Source organism: Cucumis sativus, chromosome 4, assembly GCF_000004075.3.
Source record: "Cucumis sativus cultivar 9930 chromosome 4, Cucumber_9930_V3, whole genome shotgun sequence".
In the NCBI taxonomy this organism is placed as follows: Eukaryota; Viridiplantae; Streptophyta; class Magnoliopsida; order Cucurbitales; family Cucurbitaceae; genus Cucumis; species Cucumis sativus.
This window is the reverse complement of record NC_026658.2, coordinates 13982821-13996259: the sequence shown is the minus strand read 5'-3', so window position 1 is coordinate 13996259 and position 13439 is coordinate 13982821. Positions and strand designations below refer to the sequence as shown.

The 13439-nt window shown below is 34.2% G+C and overlaps 2 protein-coding genes and 1 pseudogene across 2 annotated transcripts; all 3 read left to right on the top strand.

Moving 5' to 3' along the window:
* The first annotated feature begins 305 nt into the window (after positions 1–305).
* Positions 306–3098, top strand: LOC105435237 (G-type lectin S-receptor-like serine/threonine-protein kinase LECRK3). The gene has a single exon (XM_011655279.2). It carries the CDS (start codon positions 560–562, stop codon positions 2978–2980), a length of 2421 nt encoding a protein of 806 aa, XP_011653581.2. The 5' UTR covers positions 306–559; the 3' UTR covers positions 2981–3098.
* Positions 3099–5444: 2346 nt separating this feature from the next.
* On the top strand, positions 5445–8148 carry LOC101213439 (G-type lectin S-receptor-like serine/threonine-protein kinase LECRK3). Its single transcript, XM_031884929.1, has one exon. The coding sequence runs from the start codon at positions 5606–5608 to the stop codon at positions 8024–8026; it is 2421 nt and encodes an 806-aa protein (XP_031740789.1). The 5' UTR covers positions 5445–5605; the 3' UTR covers positions 8027–8148.
* Positions 8149–10054: 1906 nt separating this feature from the next.
* On the top strand, positions 10055–13103 carry LOC116403213 (annotated as a pseudogene).
* The last annotated feature ends 336 nt before the right edge of the window (positions 13104–13439 follow it).

The following is a 13439-nucleotide window of genomic DNA, read 5'->3' as shown; positions in this document are numbered from 1 at the left end:
GAATAGTATAATGGAATAAATTGGTAAATTGAAATTGGTTGTCCACACCAAGCATACGAGTAGATATTGAAATTTCAAATAGTGTATTTTTAAGAATAAATTTGAAGGCAAAGTTATTCTTTTGTCATTATAAATATATCGATTAGATTTAAAGTGTTTTACATATAAAAAAGGAAAGGTTACTTGAATTAAAATATTTGAAAGCTAAAACAAGCTTCTAATTAATTTTTAATTAGATATTAAATCATTCAAACCAAATTGGATTTTTTATCATAATTTTAATCAAAATAATAATCAAGTATTATAGTTAATTACATAAACTAATTAATCTTCAGTTATAATAAAATGAAACAAAAATTTCAATCCAATAAAAGAATTCAAAGTCAACCAGACTGACTTCCCCTGTTTCGTCTTCTTCTTCAAACTTCAAACATTTCACCATAACTTTCTTCTCAAAACCTCCAATCAATCTGCCCTGCCATTCCCTCCTCAATTCTCTCTCCCTATTTTCTTAATAACCCACTTCCATTTCCTTATGTAATTTCCTATTCTTGCTTCCATGGCTTCCCTCTGCTTTCCATTCCCATCTCTTCTTCTTCTTTTACTTCTTAGGCCTTTTTTTACCGTTGCTCAGACAACAAGCCCAAATATAACTTTGGGAAAATCTCTCACTGCTCATTCCGGCGATTCCTTCTGGTCCTCTGCTTCTGGTGATTTTGCTTTCGGTTTTCGTCAAGCTGTAGGGGGAGACTATTTATTAGCAATTTGGTTCAACAAAATTGATGAAAAAACCGTCGTTTGGTCTGCTAATCGGGATAAATTGGCGCCGGGGGGTTCCACCGTTCTACTTAAGACAAGTGGTCAACTCGTCCTCAACGACCCTGCCGGCAAGCAAATCTGGTCTTCAACTTTTACGGCTACTAATCAATCTGTTTCCTTTGCAGTCCTTCTTGATAATGGAAATTTCATTCTCGCTGCTAACGATTCTGAAATTGTTTGGCAAAGCTTCGATGACCCAACCGATACGATTTTACCGTCACAGATTCTTAAGAAGGGAAACAAACTGGTTGCTTCTTATTCAGAAACGAATTACTCAAGTGGGAGATTTGAATTTTATATGCAAACTGATGGGAATCTCGTGCTTTACACAAGAAATTTTCCTTCTGATGCAATAAGTAACCATTATTGGTCTACTGACACTGTGAACGTCGGCTTTCAAGTCGTCTTCAACCTCTCTGGTTCTATTGTTCTCATCGCAGAGAATAAAACCATTCTCGACACTCTCTCATCAAATAATCCCACGGCTCAAACTTTCTACCAGCGAGCAATTTTGGATCATGATGGGGTTTTCAGACATTATATTTACCCAAGGGGAGGCACTGGAAGAAATTCATCTTGGCCTAAAGCTTGGTCCGTGTCGAAGTCCATTCCTTCCAACATCTGTTTGGCAATTAGTCAAGGTTCGGACAGTGGAGCTTGTGGGTTTAATAGCTACTGCAAGCTTGGGGACGATCAAAAGCCATTTTGCACTTGTCCTGAAGGGTATGTCTTGTTTGATCCAAATGATGTAACACAAAGTTGTAAACCCAATTTTGTTCCTCAAAGCTGTGCGTTTCCTGAAATTGATGACTTTGATTTTGTTTCTATGGACAATACGGATTGGCCTCAAGCTGATTACGGCCATTACCTACCAGTCGATGAAGATTGGTGCAGAAACGAATGTTTGAACGATTGTTTGTGTTCGGCAGCCATTTTTAGAGATGGGAATTGTTGGAAGAAGAAGTTCCCACTTTCATTTGGGAGAATGGATTACAGCGTGGGAGGAAAAGCTCTTATCAAAGTCAGGAGAGGCAATTCAACTCTGCAATCTCAAAACCTTGACAGGAATTGCAAAAACAAAACTAAGATAATCATTGGATCAGTTTTGTTAGGAATCTCTTTATTTCTTAATATTCTCTTATTTCTACTCACTTTATTGATCGGGTATCGATTCAGCAAAAGGAAATTATTAAAGTTTAATGGAGGAGACCCTTTCATTTTAGGTGTGAATCTAAGAGCTTTTAGCTATGAAGAGCTGAACAAAGCCACTAAGGGATTTAAAGAGCAACTAGGAAGTGGTGCATTTGCTACTGTTTATAAAGGGACGACTCTTGGTTCTGTTGATGACAACAACTTGGTGGCAGTTAAAAAGTTGGAGAATATAGTGAAGGAAGGATCAGGAGAGAATGAATTTAAAGCTGAAGTAAGTGCTATTGCTCGAACAAACCATAAGAATTTGGTTAAGTTAGTTGGTTTTTGTAACGAAGGAGAACACAGGATGTTGGTTTACGAGTTCATGGAAAACGGGTCTCTTGCAGATTTTATTTTTAAGCCTTCAAAACCAACTTGGTATACAAGAATTCAACTTGTTTTAGGAATTGCAAGAGGGTTAAGTTACTTACATGAAGAATGCAGTACTCAGATCATTCATTGTGATATCAAGCCGCAAAACATTCTTCTTGATGATAGTTATGGTGCAAAAATTGCAGATTTTGGATTGGCTAAACTTCTAAAGAAAGACCAAACTCGAACCATGACAGCAATTAGAGGAACGAGAGGGTATGTGGCTCCTGAATGGTTTAGAAGCTTGCCCATTACTGTGAAGGTTGATGTTTATAGCTTTGGGATTCTGTTACTGGAAATGATCTGTTGTAGAAAGAATTTTGAAATGGAAACCGAAAACGAAGATGAAATGATACTGAGTGATTGGGTTTATGATTGCATGAATGAAAGGAAAATGGAGACGTTGATGAGAGAAGATGAAGAAGGAAGGAGTGATATGAAGAGAGTGGAGAGATTTGTTAAGATTGGAATTTGGTGTATTCAGGAGGAGCCATCGCTAAGGCCATCCATGAAGAAAGTGGTACAGATGCTTGAAGGTGCAGTTGATGTTTCGACTCCTCCTGACCCATCTTCATTTATTAGTGCAATTAAGGAATAGCACTGTCTCTTTCTTTTCTTCCATTTTGTATGCATAATCCAGTGGCTCAATAATATATATATTCGTATATCTATGTAATTTCTAATTGATATTAATTAGTTTGTGATCTCTGTCTAAATGTTATTTGTTGCTGTTAAATTTGAAAGATGAACTTAAGCACGTGCAGGATAAAAGAAATTAAGGCACTAACTCATTTCAACAAAAGTTATTTCTTAACCTCAACTTGCCCGAGACATGCAATCGAAAAGAAAGTGTAAAGAAGGGAATGATGCGAAGCTCTTGTTGAGCATCATATCTGATTTCTAGGTCTAAAAAGAAAACATCTATAAAGATCATTACGGAAACTTTCAGCAGAAGAACACAACAAAATTACAGTGGTTCAACTTATTAAACCCTACGTCCACTTTGAAACAACCATGCAACTTTTATTAATCTTTTTCCTGAATCAAGCAGAATATTGAGTATTCACATATGAGCCTTCTTCCTCTATTTCTTCCTCATTTTTCCTCCTACTGAGTTCTCATAGAGAGTTCATTATTTATTTCTACTTTATAGAGTTTGTTACAAGAAGGGTGAAGATAACAAATTCTAACAAACTAATCATCGGTTAATAATGTGTTTTATTTCATTTCCGGACCATAGAGCTATCAGGGACACCGAGCACCCACGAGAAGTAAGTGCTTCTTCATTGAGAAGACCGAAAACAGAGCACCCGGGTGCAAAAACCTAATTTTATTGAAAGAAAAGAATTTACCCAAATTTTTACATTGCATTTTAGGTTTAAAAAAAGGTAAATTGAATCAAATGCTTAAAACACTTATTTAAGTATGGTATAATTGAATAAAATAAAAGTCTATAGTGTGATTCGTCACAAGTTTGACAAATTTAGAGACTATCCGAGTTTAGTTTAGTTAACATCTATATGTACCGGGAACTAAAATATACTAATTCAAATCTTTTATTTTCGATTGTACTAAAAAATAAATATATAAGACAATAATGAGTCGCATCACATTTAATTTGAAGAACCTAAGTTTGACTAAAAATTTCAAGTCTTTCAACTCTACTGCCATTTCTTTCCCACTAAAACCATCAACCTTCCTTTCAATTTACGTTTATCATTTAAAGCACCACTCCACGGTTTGAAATTTGAAATATCAATATTAGATGAAAACTTCAAAAAAAAAAAAAAATTATGAAAATGGATAGAAATTGTGTGTAATTAGTTAATGAAACTTTGATGGTAACCTAGGTAGACTATAATTAACTATTTTACTTGGGAAGTTGACGTGAATAACAATATGAGAAATAATGTGAATTTTCTTTACGAGGAATATGAGTTGATGCGAATAAGAATGTATTAAATGCTTTTAATTATTTGTGAACATGGTGGGTTAATTTTTTTTAATCACCTAACTCAACTTTTCTTAATTATCCAAGTTATCAAACAACTCCTAATTGCTTAAGTCATTAAAATTATAATATTCGGTTAGAGTAAAGTTATTAATATTTTAGAGACACTTGCAAAAAAAAGATAAAACAAGTTATAATAATTAAGTTCATAACACACCCATTTATTTTTTTGCAAAAAAATGGCAAAAACAAATGCCCTGATACATATTTTATTCATCTAATATCATTTGATACACTTAATAATACTCTTTGACATACATTTGATACTTCTTGATAACCTTTGGACCATGATACTCTTTGATACACCTGAAACACCTTAATACACTTTACACTTGATTCTTTTTAATATACTTGCTACACTTAATGCTTCACTAACAAGTTTAATACAATTGATGCCTTGCTAATAAACTTGTTATGCTTCATTGGTATACTCAACAAATTTGATACGCTTGATACACGTGATATGTTTGATAGACTTGATGTACCGTAGATACAGTTAGAATTCTCCATCGATACACTTGATTGATTCAATACACTTGATATGCTTGAAGTCCTACTTATACACTTGACACACTATTAATCTACCACTTGTAAACTTTATTGATATACTTGATAACAATTCACTTTACTAATATGCTGATATATTGTAATAATATATTGTTGATATACTTTGTAATAATACACTGAGTTATATCGTTTATATACTTATTTAATCAATAAATTATAATAAACTACATAAAATTTGAAAAAAATAAAAATGATGTAGTAAGTATATCAACCAGCAAATACATATAATATAAGTACATCACAACAATGTTATACAAAATCGATACAAAAGTAAAATAAAAATAAAACCAATGTGAAAAAATAAAACAAAATTATTTGAAATCAGATTTAAATTAAAATACAGGTAGAAAAAAATGGAAAAAGTAAGAAGATAGAGTAAAATGGAAAAAGTAAGAAGATAAATTACTCCTATTAACAACAATTATATTTGTTATGAGAAGTAATGAGTTGGAATAAATGTATAGATTGCCCTTTGAAGAGTCTAAACGAAAAATGAGCTCTAACTTAACAACACACACTCAGTCACCAAACAAACCCATTCTTCTTTCCATTTTTTCCTTACTTCTTTTGCATTCCCATCTCATGTCCTTTTCTTCTTCTTCCTTCTCCAAATATTTCATTATGTAATTTTATTTTCTCGCTTCCATGGCCTCACTCTGCTTTCCATCCCCATCTCTTCTTCTACTTCTTCTACTTCTTCTTACCCCAGCTTTTACTGTTGCTCAGACAACAAACCCAAATATAACTTTAGGACAATCTCTCACTGCCCATTCCGCCAATTCCTTCTGGTCCTCTGCTTCTGGTGATTTTGCTTTCGGTTTCCGTCAATCTGGAGGGGGTGACTATTTGTTAGCAATTTGGTTCAACAAAATTTATGATAAAACAGTTGTTTGGTCTGCCAATCGGAACAAACTGGCGCCGGAGGGTTCCACCGTTCTACTTACAACAACTGGTCAACTCCTTCTCAACGACCCTGCCGGCAACCTAATCTGGGCTTCACCTACTAATCAATCTGTTTCCTTTGCTGCTCTTCTCGATAATGGAAATTTCATTCTCGCTGCAAACAATTCTGAAATTGTGTGGCAAAGCTTCGACTACCCAACCGATACTATTTTACCGTCACAGATTCTTAACCAGGGCGACAGTCTGGTTGCGTCTTATTCAGAAACCAATTACTCAAGTGGGAGATTTGAATTTTCTGTGCAACCTGATGGGAATGTCATGCTTTACACCAGAAACTTCCCTTCCGAATTAATAAGTCAAGCTTATTGGTCAACTGGCACTGTGAGCTTCGGCTTTCAGGTCGTCTTCAACCTCTCTGGTTCTATTGTTCTCATCGCAGAGAATAAAACCATTCTCAACACTCTCTCATCAAATAATCCCACGGCTCAAACTTTCTACCAGCGAGCAATTTTGGATCATGATGGGGTTTTCAGACATTATATTTATCCAAAGGGAGACACTGGAAGCACTTCATCTTGGCCTAAAGCTTGGTCGTTGTCGAAATCTATTCCTTCCAACATTTGTTTGGCAATTAGTCAAGGTTCGGACAGTGGAGCTTGTGGGTTCAATAGCTACTGCAGGCTTGGGGATGATCAAAAGCCATTTTGCAGTTGTCCAGAAGGGTATGCCTTGTTTGATCCAAATGATGTAACACGAAGTTGTAAACCCAATTTTGTTCCTCAAAGCTGTGATAAATCGTTTCCTGAAACTGATGACTTCTATTTCGTTTCTATGGACAATACGGATTGGCTTCTAGGCGATTACGGCCATTACCTACCAGTCAATGAAGATTGGTGCAGAAACGAGTGTTTAAATGATTGTTTTTGTGCGGCAGCCATTTTTAGAGATGGGAGTTGTTGGAAGAAGAAGTTCCCACTTTCATTTGGGAGAATGGATTACAGCGTGGGAGGAAAAGCTCTTATCAAAGTCAGGAGAGGCAATTCAACTCTACAATCTCAAAACCTTGACAGGAATTGCAATAACAAAACTAAGATAATCATTGGATCAGTTTTGTTAGGAAGCTCTTTATTTCTTAATATCCTCTTATTTCTACTTACTTTATTGATCAGTTATCGATTTAGCAAAAGGAAATTATTAAAGTTTAATGGAGGAGACCCTTTCATTTTAGGTGTGAATCTAAGAGCTTTTAGCTATGAAGAGCTGAACAAAGCCACTAAGGGATTCAAAGAGCAACTGGGAAGTGGTGCATTTGCTACTGTTTATAAAGGGACTCTTGGTTTTGTTGATGACAACAACTTGGTGGCAGTTAAAAAGTTGGAGAATATAGTGAATGAAGGATCAGGAGAGAATGAATTTAAAGCTGAAGTAAGTGCTATTGCTCGAACAAACCATAAGAATTTGGTTAAGTTAGTTGGTTTTTGTAACGAAGGAGAACACAGAATGTTGGTTTATGAGTTCATGGAAAATGGGTCTCTTGCTGATTTTCTCTTTAAGCCTTCAAGACCAACTTGGTATAGAAGAATTCAACTTGTTTTAGGAATTGCACGAGGGTTAAGCTACTTACATGAAGAGTGCAGTACGCAGGTCATTCATTGTGATATCAAGCCACAAAACATCCTTCTTGATGAGAGATATGGTGCAAAAATTTCAGATTTTGGATTGGCTAAACTTCTGAAGAAAGATCAAACACGAACGACGACTGCAATTAGAGGAACAAAAGGGTATGTGGCTCCTGAATGGTTTAGAAGCTTGCCAATTACGGTGAAGGTTGATGTTTATAGCTTTGGGATAATGTTATTGGAGATGATCTGTTGTAGAAAGAATTTTGAAATTGAAACAGAAGATGAAGATGAAAGGATACTGAGTGATTGGGCTTATGATTGTATGAATGAAGGGAAAATGGAGAAGTTGATAAGAGAAGATGAAGAAGCAAGGAGTGATATGAAGAGAGTGGAGAGGTTTGTTAAGATTGGAATATGGTGTATTCAGGAGGATCCATCGCTAAGGCCATCCATGAAGAAAGTGATACAATTGCTTGAAGGTGCAGTTGAAGTTTCGACTCCTCCTGATCCATCTTCATTTATTAATACAATTAAGCAATAGTATTGTTTCTTTCTCTTCTTCCACATTGTGTTTGCATAATCCAGTGGCTCATCTGTAGAATAATATAGTTGTACACAGAAATAGAAATTATCAAGCTCTTGTTCTTTACTGTTTTTTTTTCACAAAGCATAGTAGTTTTTTTTTTTTTTTAATTTTTTTTTTAATTTTTATAATTATTATCTTTAAAAAAAGCCACTTATTTCTATGTAATTTTAATTGATATGAATTAATTTCTGATATTTATCTGATTGTTATGATCATTAGTGCTTTTGTTCAGTCCAATATATTATCATTTTCATTCCTTAGGAGATAAAGAGACATGGTGTATGTGGATCAGTTCTTGTTTCAAAACTTAAAGAGGCCAGAGATGGAACTTAGAGGGCTGAAGGATCAAACTTATGTCCATCAATTTTCACATATTGGTGAACACAAGTATGGTGGAAACTTGATTATATATAGCCCAGATTCAAATGGAAGAATCATGGGACATTGGTAAGAAAATATAGTTCACCGCAGATGAGATATATATTGTCCTCCTTAGTAGTTTATAGGAATAGTTGCAAATTTAGTAATTAAATTCAAAATAATTAAGTATATAAAATATTTTAAAAAAATTGCAAATAAAGCAATATTTGTCAAATTCTATCAATGATAGAGTCTATCACTGATAGATCATGTTGTAAAAACTTATCTATCACCGATAGATCATACTAGTTTATCAGTGATACAAGTCTATCAACGATAGTTTTACTATATTTGCAATTCTCTTTTAATGTTGCTATATCCTTAATTATTATTCCTCAAATGACAATCAATTACAATTATCCTAGTTTTATAATCAGTTTGACCCATGCAGTTTATAATCATCAATTCATGAGCAACATCATTCTTGTTTTTGTTTGATTTCATTTAAGTGTTTATTTCAGAGTTAAATCATTTTCAACGACAATTGATAAATTACCGCCAGATTTTTTTATCGAGTAGTTATAATCCATAACAAATTTTAGGAATAATAATAAAGTGTATAGTAACATTTTAATAAGAAATATTGCATATACAAAAAAGTTGATAGACTCTTATGGTATGACAAATTAATTAATTTTTATCGTTGATAGACTCAAACAAATTTTGTTATATTTACAATTTTTGAGAAGCTATCAGGCCATCATTTCAAATCTCCCATGAGTATCAATGATATAGTCGATTAACTACAACTAATTTTTTTTAATGCATATGTTCACAGTTATCACATTGTTGAAATTTATCGGTTGAAAACCATTTGGGATGAGTGTTCATCAATGGAGTGAGATACATATTTTTCACTTTTCAAGTACCATCATGAGGATCAGTAGTAGGACGAGCACCTTGCTAGGATTTTGAAACACTTTGCTGAGTCTAGGAGCACTATATCAAGAGAAGTATATACTTTGAAAATTTTATTATGTTGGTATTATAATTGGCTAAATTGACAGCTTTTAAATGTCGAGGTAGATCATTTTTTTTCTCTATAATATACTAACTCATTCAAACCAAATTGGACTAATCTTTTATCATACTTTTAATAAAAAATATTTATCTTTTGATTTCAGAAGTCCTCCAATATTGACCGAGTAAATGAATTAATTAATGAGGCCTTTTATAAAATAGAACAAAAGCGACCTATTTACACTTATAGAATAAAGGAAGATCACACCCACAATAGAAAATACACAAAATGCTTGCTATTAATTGACATCCCCTAATATATTTTCACATTTTGTTAGATTTAAGAAAATACGATTAATTAATTGGTAAGGTGATTAATTTTTTTTAATGATATAGTTAATTAGATAAACTAATTAATTTTTGAGAAATTGCAATTAATGACTATTTTAGCAATAATAATTAAGGATATAACAACATTTTAAAAAAATTTCAAATATAGCAAAACTATTTTTAACATGGTCTATGAGTGATAGACTTATATGATTGATAGAATTTGACAAACTTTACTATATTTGTAAATTTTTTAAAATTGTGTTATATACTTAATTAATTTAAATTTAATTCGTAAATTTGAAAGTAATCTTTAATTTTTAGTTAGAGTAAAAGGAAAATAAAGTTTTCAATCCAATAAAGGAATTCAAAGTCAATCAAACTGCTTACCAACTGACTTCCCCTGTTTCGTCTTCTTCAAACTTCAAGCATTTCACCATAACTTTCTTCTCAAAACCTCCAATCAATCTGCCCTGCCATTTCCTCCTCAATTCTCTCTTCCTCTGATTTTAATAACCCACTTCCATTTCCTTATGTAATTTCGTATTCTCGCCTCCATGGCTTCCCACTGCTTTCCATTCCCATCTCTTCTTCTTCTTCTTCTTTTTCTTCTTACCCCTTCTTTTACCGTTGCTCAGGCAACAAGCCCAAATATAACTTTACGCAAATCTCTCACTGCTCGTTCTAGCGATTCCTTCTGGTCCTCTGCTTCTGGTGATTTTGCTTTCGGTTTTCGTCAAGCTGTAGGGGGAGACTATTTGTTAGCAATTTGGTTCAACAAAATTGATGAAAAAACCGTCGTTTGGTCTGCTAATCGGGATAAATTGGCGCCGGGGGGTTCCACCGTTGTACTTACAACAAGTGGTCAACTCATCCTCAACAACCCTGCCGGCAAGCAAATCTGGTCTTCAACTTCTACGGCTCCTAATAAGTCTGTTTCCTCTGCGGTCCTTCTTGATAATGGAAATTTCATTCTCGCTGCTAACGATTCTGAAATTGTTTGGCAAAGCTTCGATGACCCAACCGATACGATTTTACCGTCACAGATTCTTAAGAAGGGAAACAAACTGGTTGCTTCTTATTCAGAAACGAATTACTCAAGTGGGAGATTTGAATTTTATATGCAAACTGATGGGAATCTTTTGCTTTATATAAGAAATTTTCCTTACGATGCAATAAGTAACTATTACTGGTCAACTGACACTGTGAACTTCGGCTTTCAAGTCGTCTTCAACCTCTCTGGTTCTATTGTTCTCATCGATGAGAATAAAGCCATTCTCAACACTCTCTCATCAAATAATCCCACAGCTCAAAGTTTCTACCAGCGAGCAATTTTGGAACATGATGGGGTTTTCAGACATTATATTTACCCAAGGGGTGGCACTGGAAGAAATTCATCTTGGCCTAAAGCTTGGTCGATATCGAAATCCATTCCTTCCAACATCTGTATGACAATTGGTCAAAGTTCGGACGGTGGAGTTTGTGGGTTCAATAGCTACTGCAAGCTTGGGGATGATCAAAAGCCATTTTGCAGTTGTCCAGAAGGGTATGTCTTGTTTGATCCAAATGATGTAACACAAAGTTGTAAACCCAATTTTGTTCCTCAAAGCTGTGCGTTTCCTGAACTTGATGACTTTGATTTTGTTTCTTTGGACAATTCGGATTGGCCGCAATCTGATTACGGTGATTACGGCCATAACATACCAGTCAATGAAGATTGGTGCAGAAACGAATGTTTAAACGATTGTTTTTGTGTAGCAGCCACTTTTAGAGATGGGAATTGTTGGAAGAAGAAGTTCCCACTTTCATTTGGGAGAATGGATTATAGCGTGGGAGGAAAAGCTCTTATCAAAGTCAGGAGACGCAATTCAACTCTGCAATCTCGAAATCTTGACAAGAATTGCAATAACGAAACTAAGATAATCATTGGATCAATTTTGTTAGGAAGCTTATTCCTTAATATCCTCTTATTGCTACTCACTTTATTGATCGGCTGTCGATTCAGCAAAAGGAAATTAAAGTTTAATGGAGGAGACCCTTTCATTTTAGGTGTGAATCTAAGAGCTTTTAGCTATGAAGAGCTGAACAAAGCCACTAAGGAATTCAGAGATCAACTGGGAAGTGGTGCATTTGCTACTGTTTATAAAGGGACTCTTGGTTCTGTTGATGACAACAACTTGGTGGCAGTTAAAAAGTTGGAGAATATAGTGAGTGAAGGATCAGGAGAGAATGAATTTAAAGCCGAAGTACGTAAGTGCTATTGCTCGAACAAACCATAAGAATTTGGTTAAGTTAGTAGGTTTTTGTAACGAAGGAGAACACAGAATGTTGGTTTATGAGTTCATGGAAAACGGGTCTCTTGCAAATTTTGTTTTTAAGCCTTCAAAACCTACCTGGTATACAAGAATTCAGCTTGTTTTAGGAATTGCAAGAGGGTTAAGTTACTTACATGAAGAGTGCAGTACTCAGATCATTCATTGTGATATCAAGCCACAAAACATCCTTCTTGATGATAGATATGGTGCAAAAATTTCAGATTTTGGATTGGCTAAACTTCTGAAGAAAGATCAAACACGAACGACGACTGCAATTAGAGGAACAAAAGGGTATGTGGCTCCTGAATGGTTTAGAAGCTTGCCAATTACAGTGAAGGTTGATGTTTATAGCTTTGGGATAATGTTATTGGAGATGATCTGTTGTAGAAAGAATTTTGAAATGGAAACAGAAGATGAAGATGAAAGGATACTGAGTGATTGGGCTTATGATTGTATGAATGAAGGGAAAATGGAGAAGTTGATAAGAGAAGATGAAGAAGGAAGGAGTGATATGAAGAGAGTGGAGAGATTTGTTAAGATTGGAATATGGTGTATTCAGGAGGATCCATCGCTAAGGCCATCCATGAAGAAAGTGATACAAATGCTTGAAGGTGTAGTTGAAGTTTCAACTCCTCCCGATCCATCTTCATTTATCAGTGCTATTAATTAAGGAATAGCATTGTCTCTTTCCCTTCTTCCATTGTTATGTATAATCCAATGTCTCAGCTGCATCATCATATAGTCACATACATCTTACTATCTGGCATTAGGTAAAATTTGCAATTGCCAAATTATTTCTATGTAATTTTAAATTGAGATTAACTAATTTGTGATCTTTATCTAATTGTTGGATTGTATTTAAAAAAAAGTTAAGGAGGTTGGCTAGAAGTAAATGGAAGAGTTTATTGAAAAGTTGAGCTAACTCATCTCATGTCTCCTTACAATTTATTATTCTTATTTGACTGTATCTCATAACATTTAATTGAAGAACCCAAGTTGACTACAAATTTCAAGTCTTTCAACTGTCCCATTTTTCTCCCATTAATAATTCCTTCATCATTCCTTTAAATTTACATTTAGCATTTAGATTAGACCACCCCACACTTGGACAAGACTAGAGTTTGAAATATTGACGACGATGAAAGTATCAAGGTCACGAATTTATGAAAATAATCACATAGATGAAAAGTTCGATAAAAAATTATGAAAATTGTTATAATTTGTTAATGAAACTTAGACGGTAATTTAGTTAGACTATAGTGAACGTTTTTAATAATTTTAATCTAAGTAAGATTATTTATATATTTACCATCAAAGAAAATTGGGTGTACTTTTATCACAAT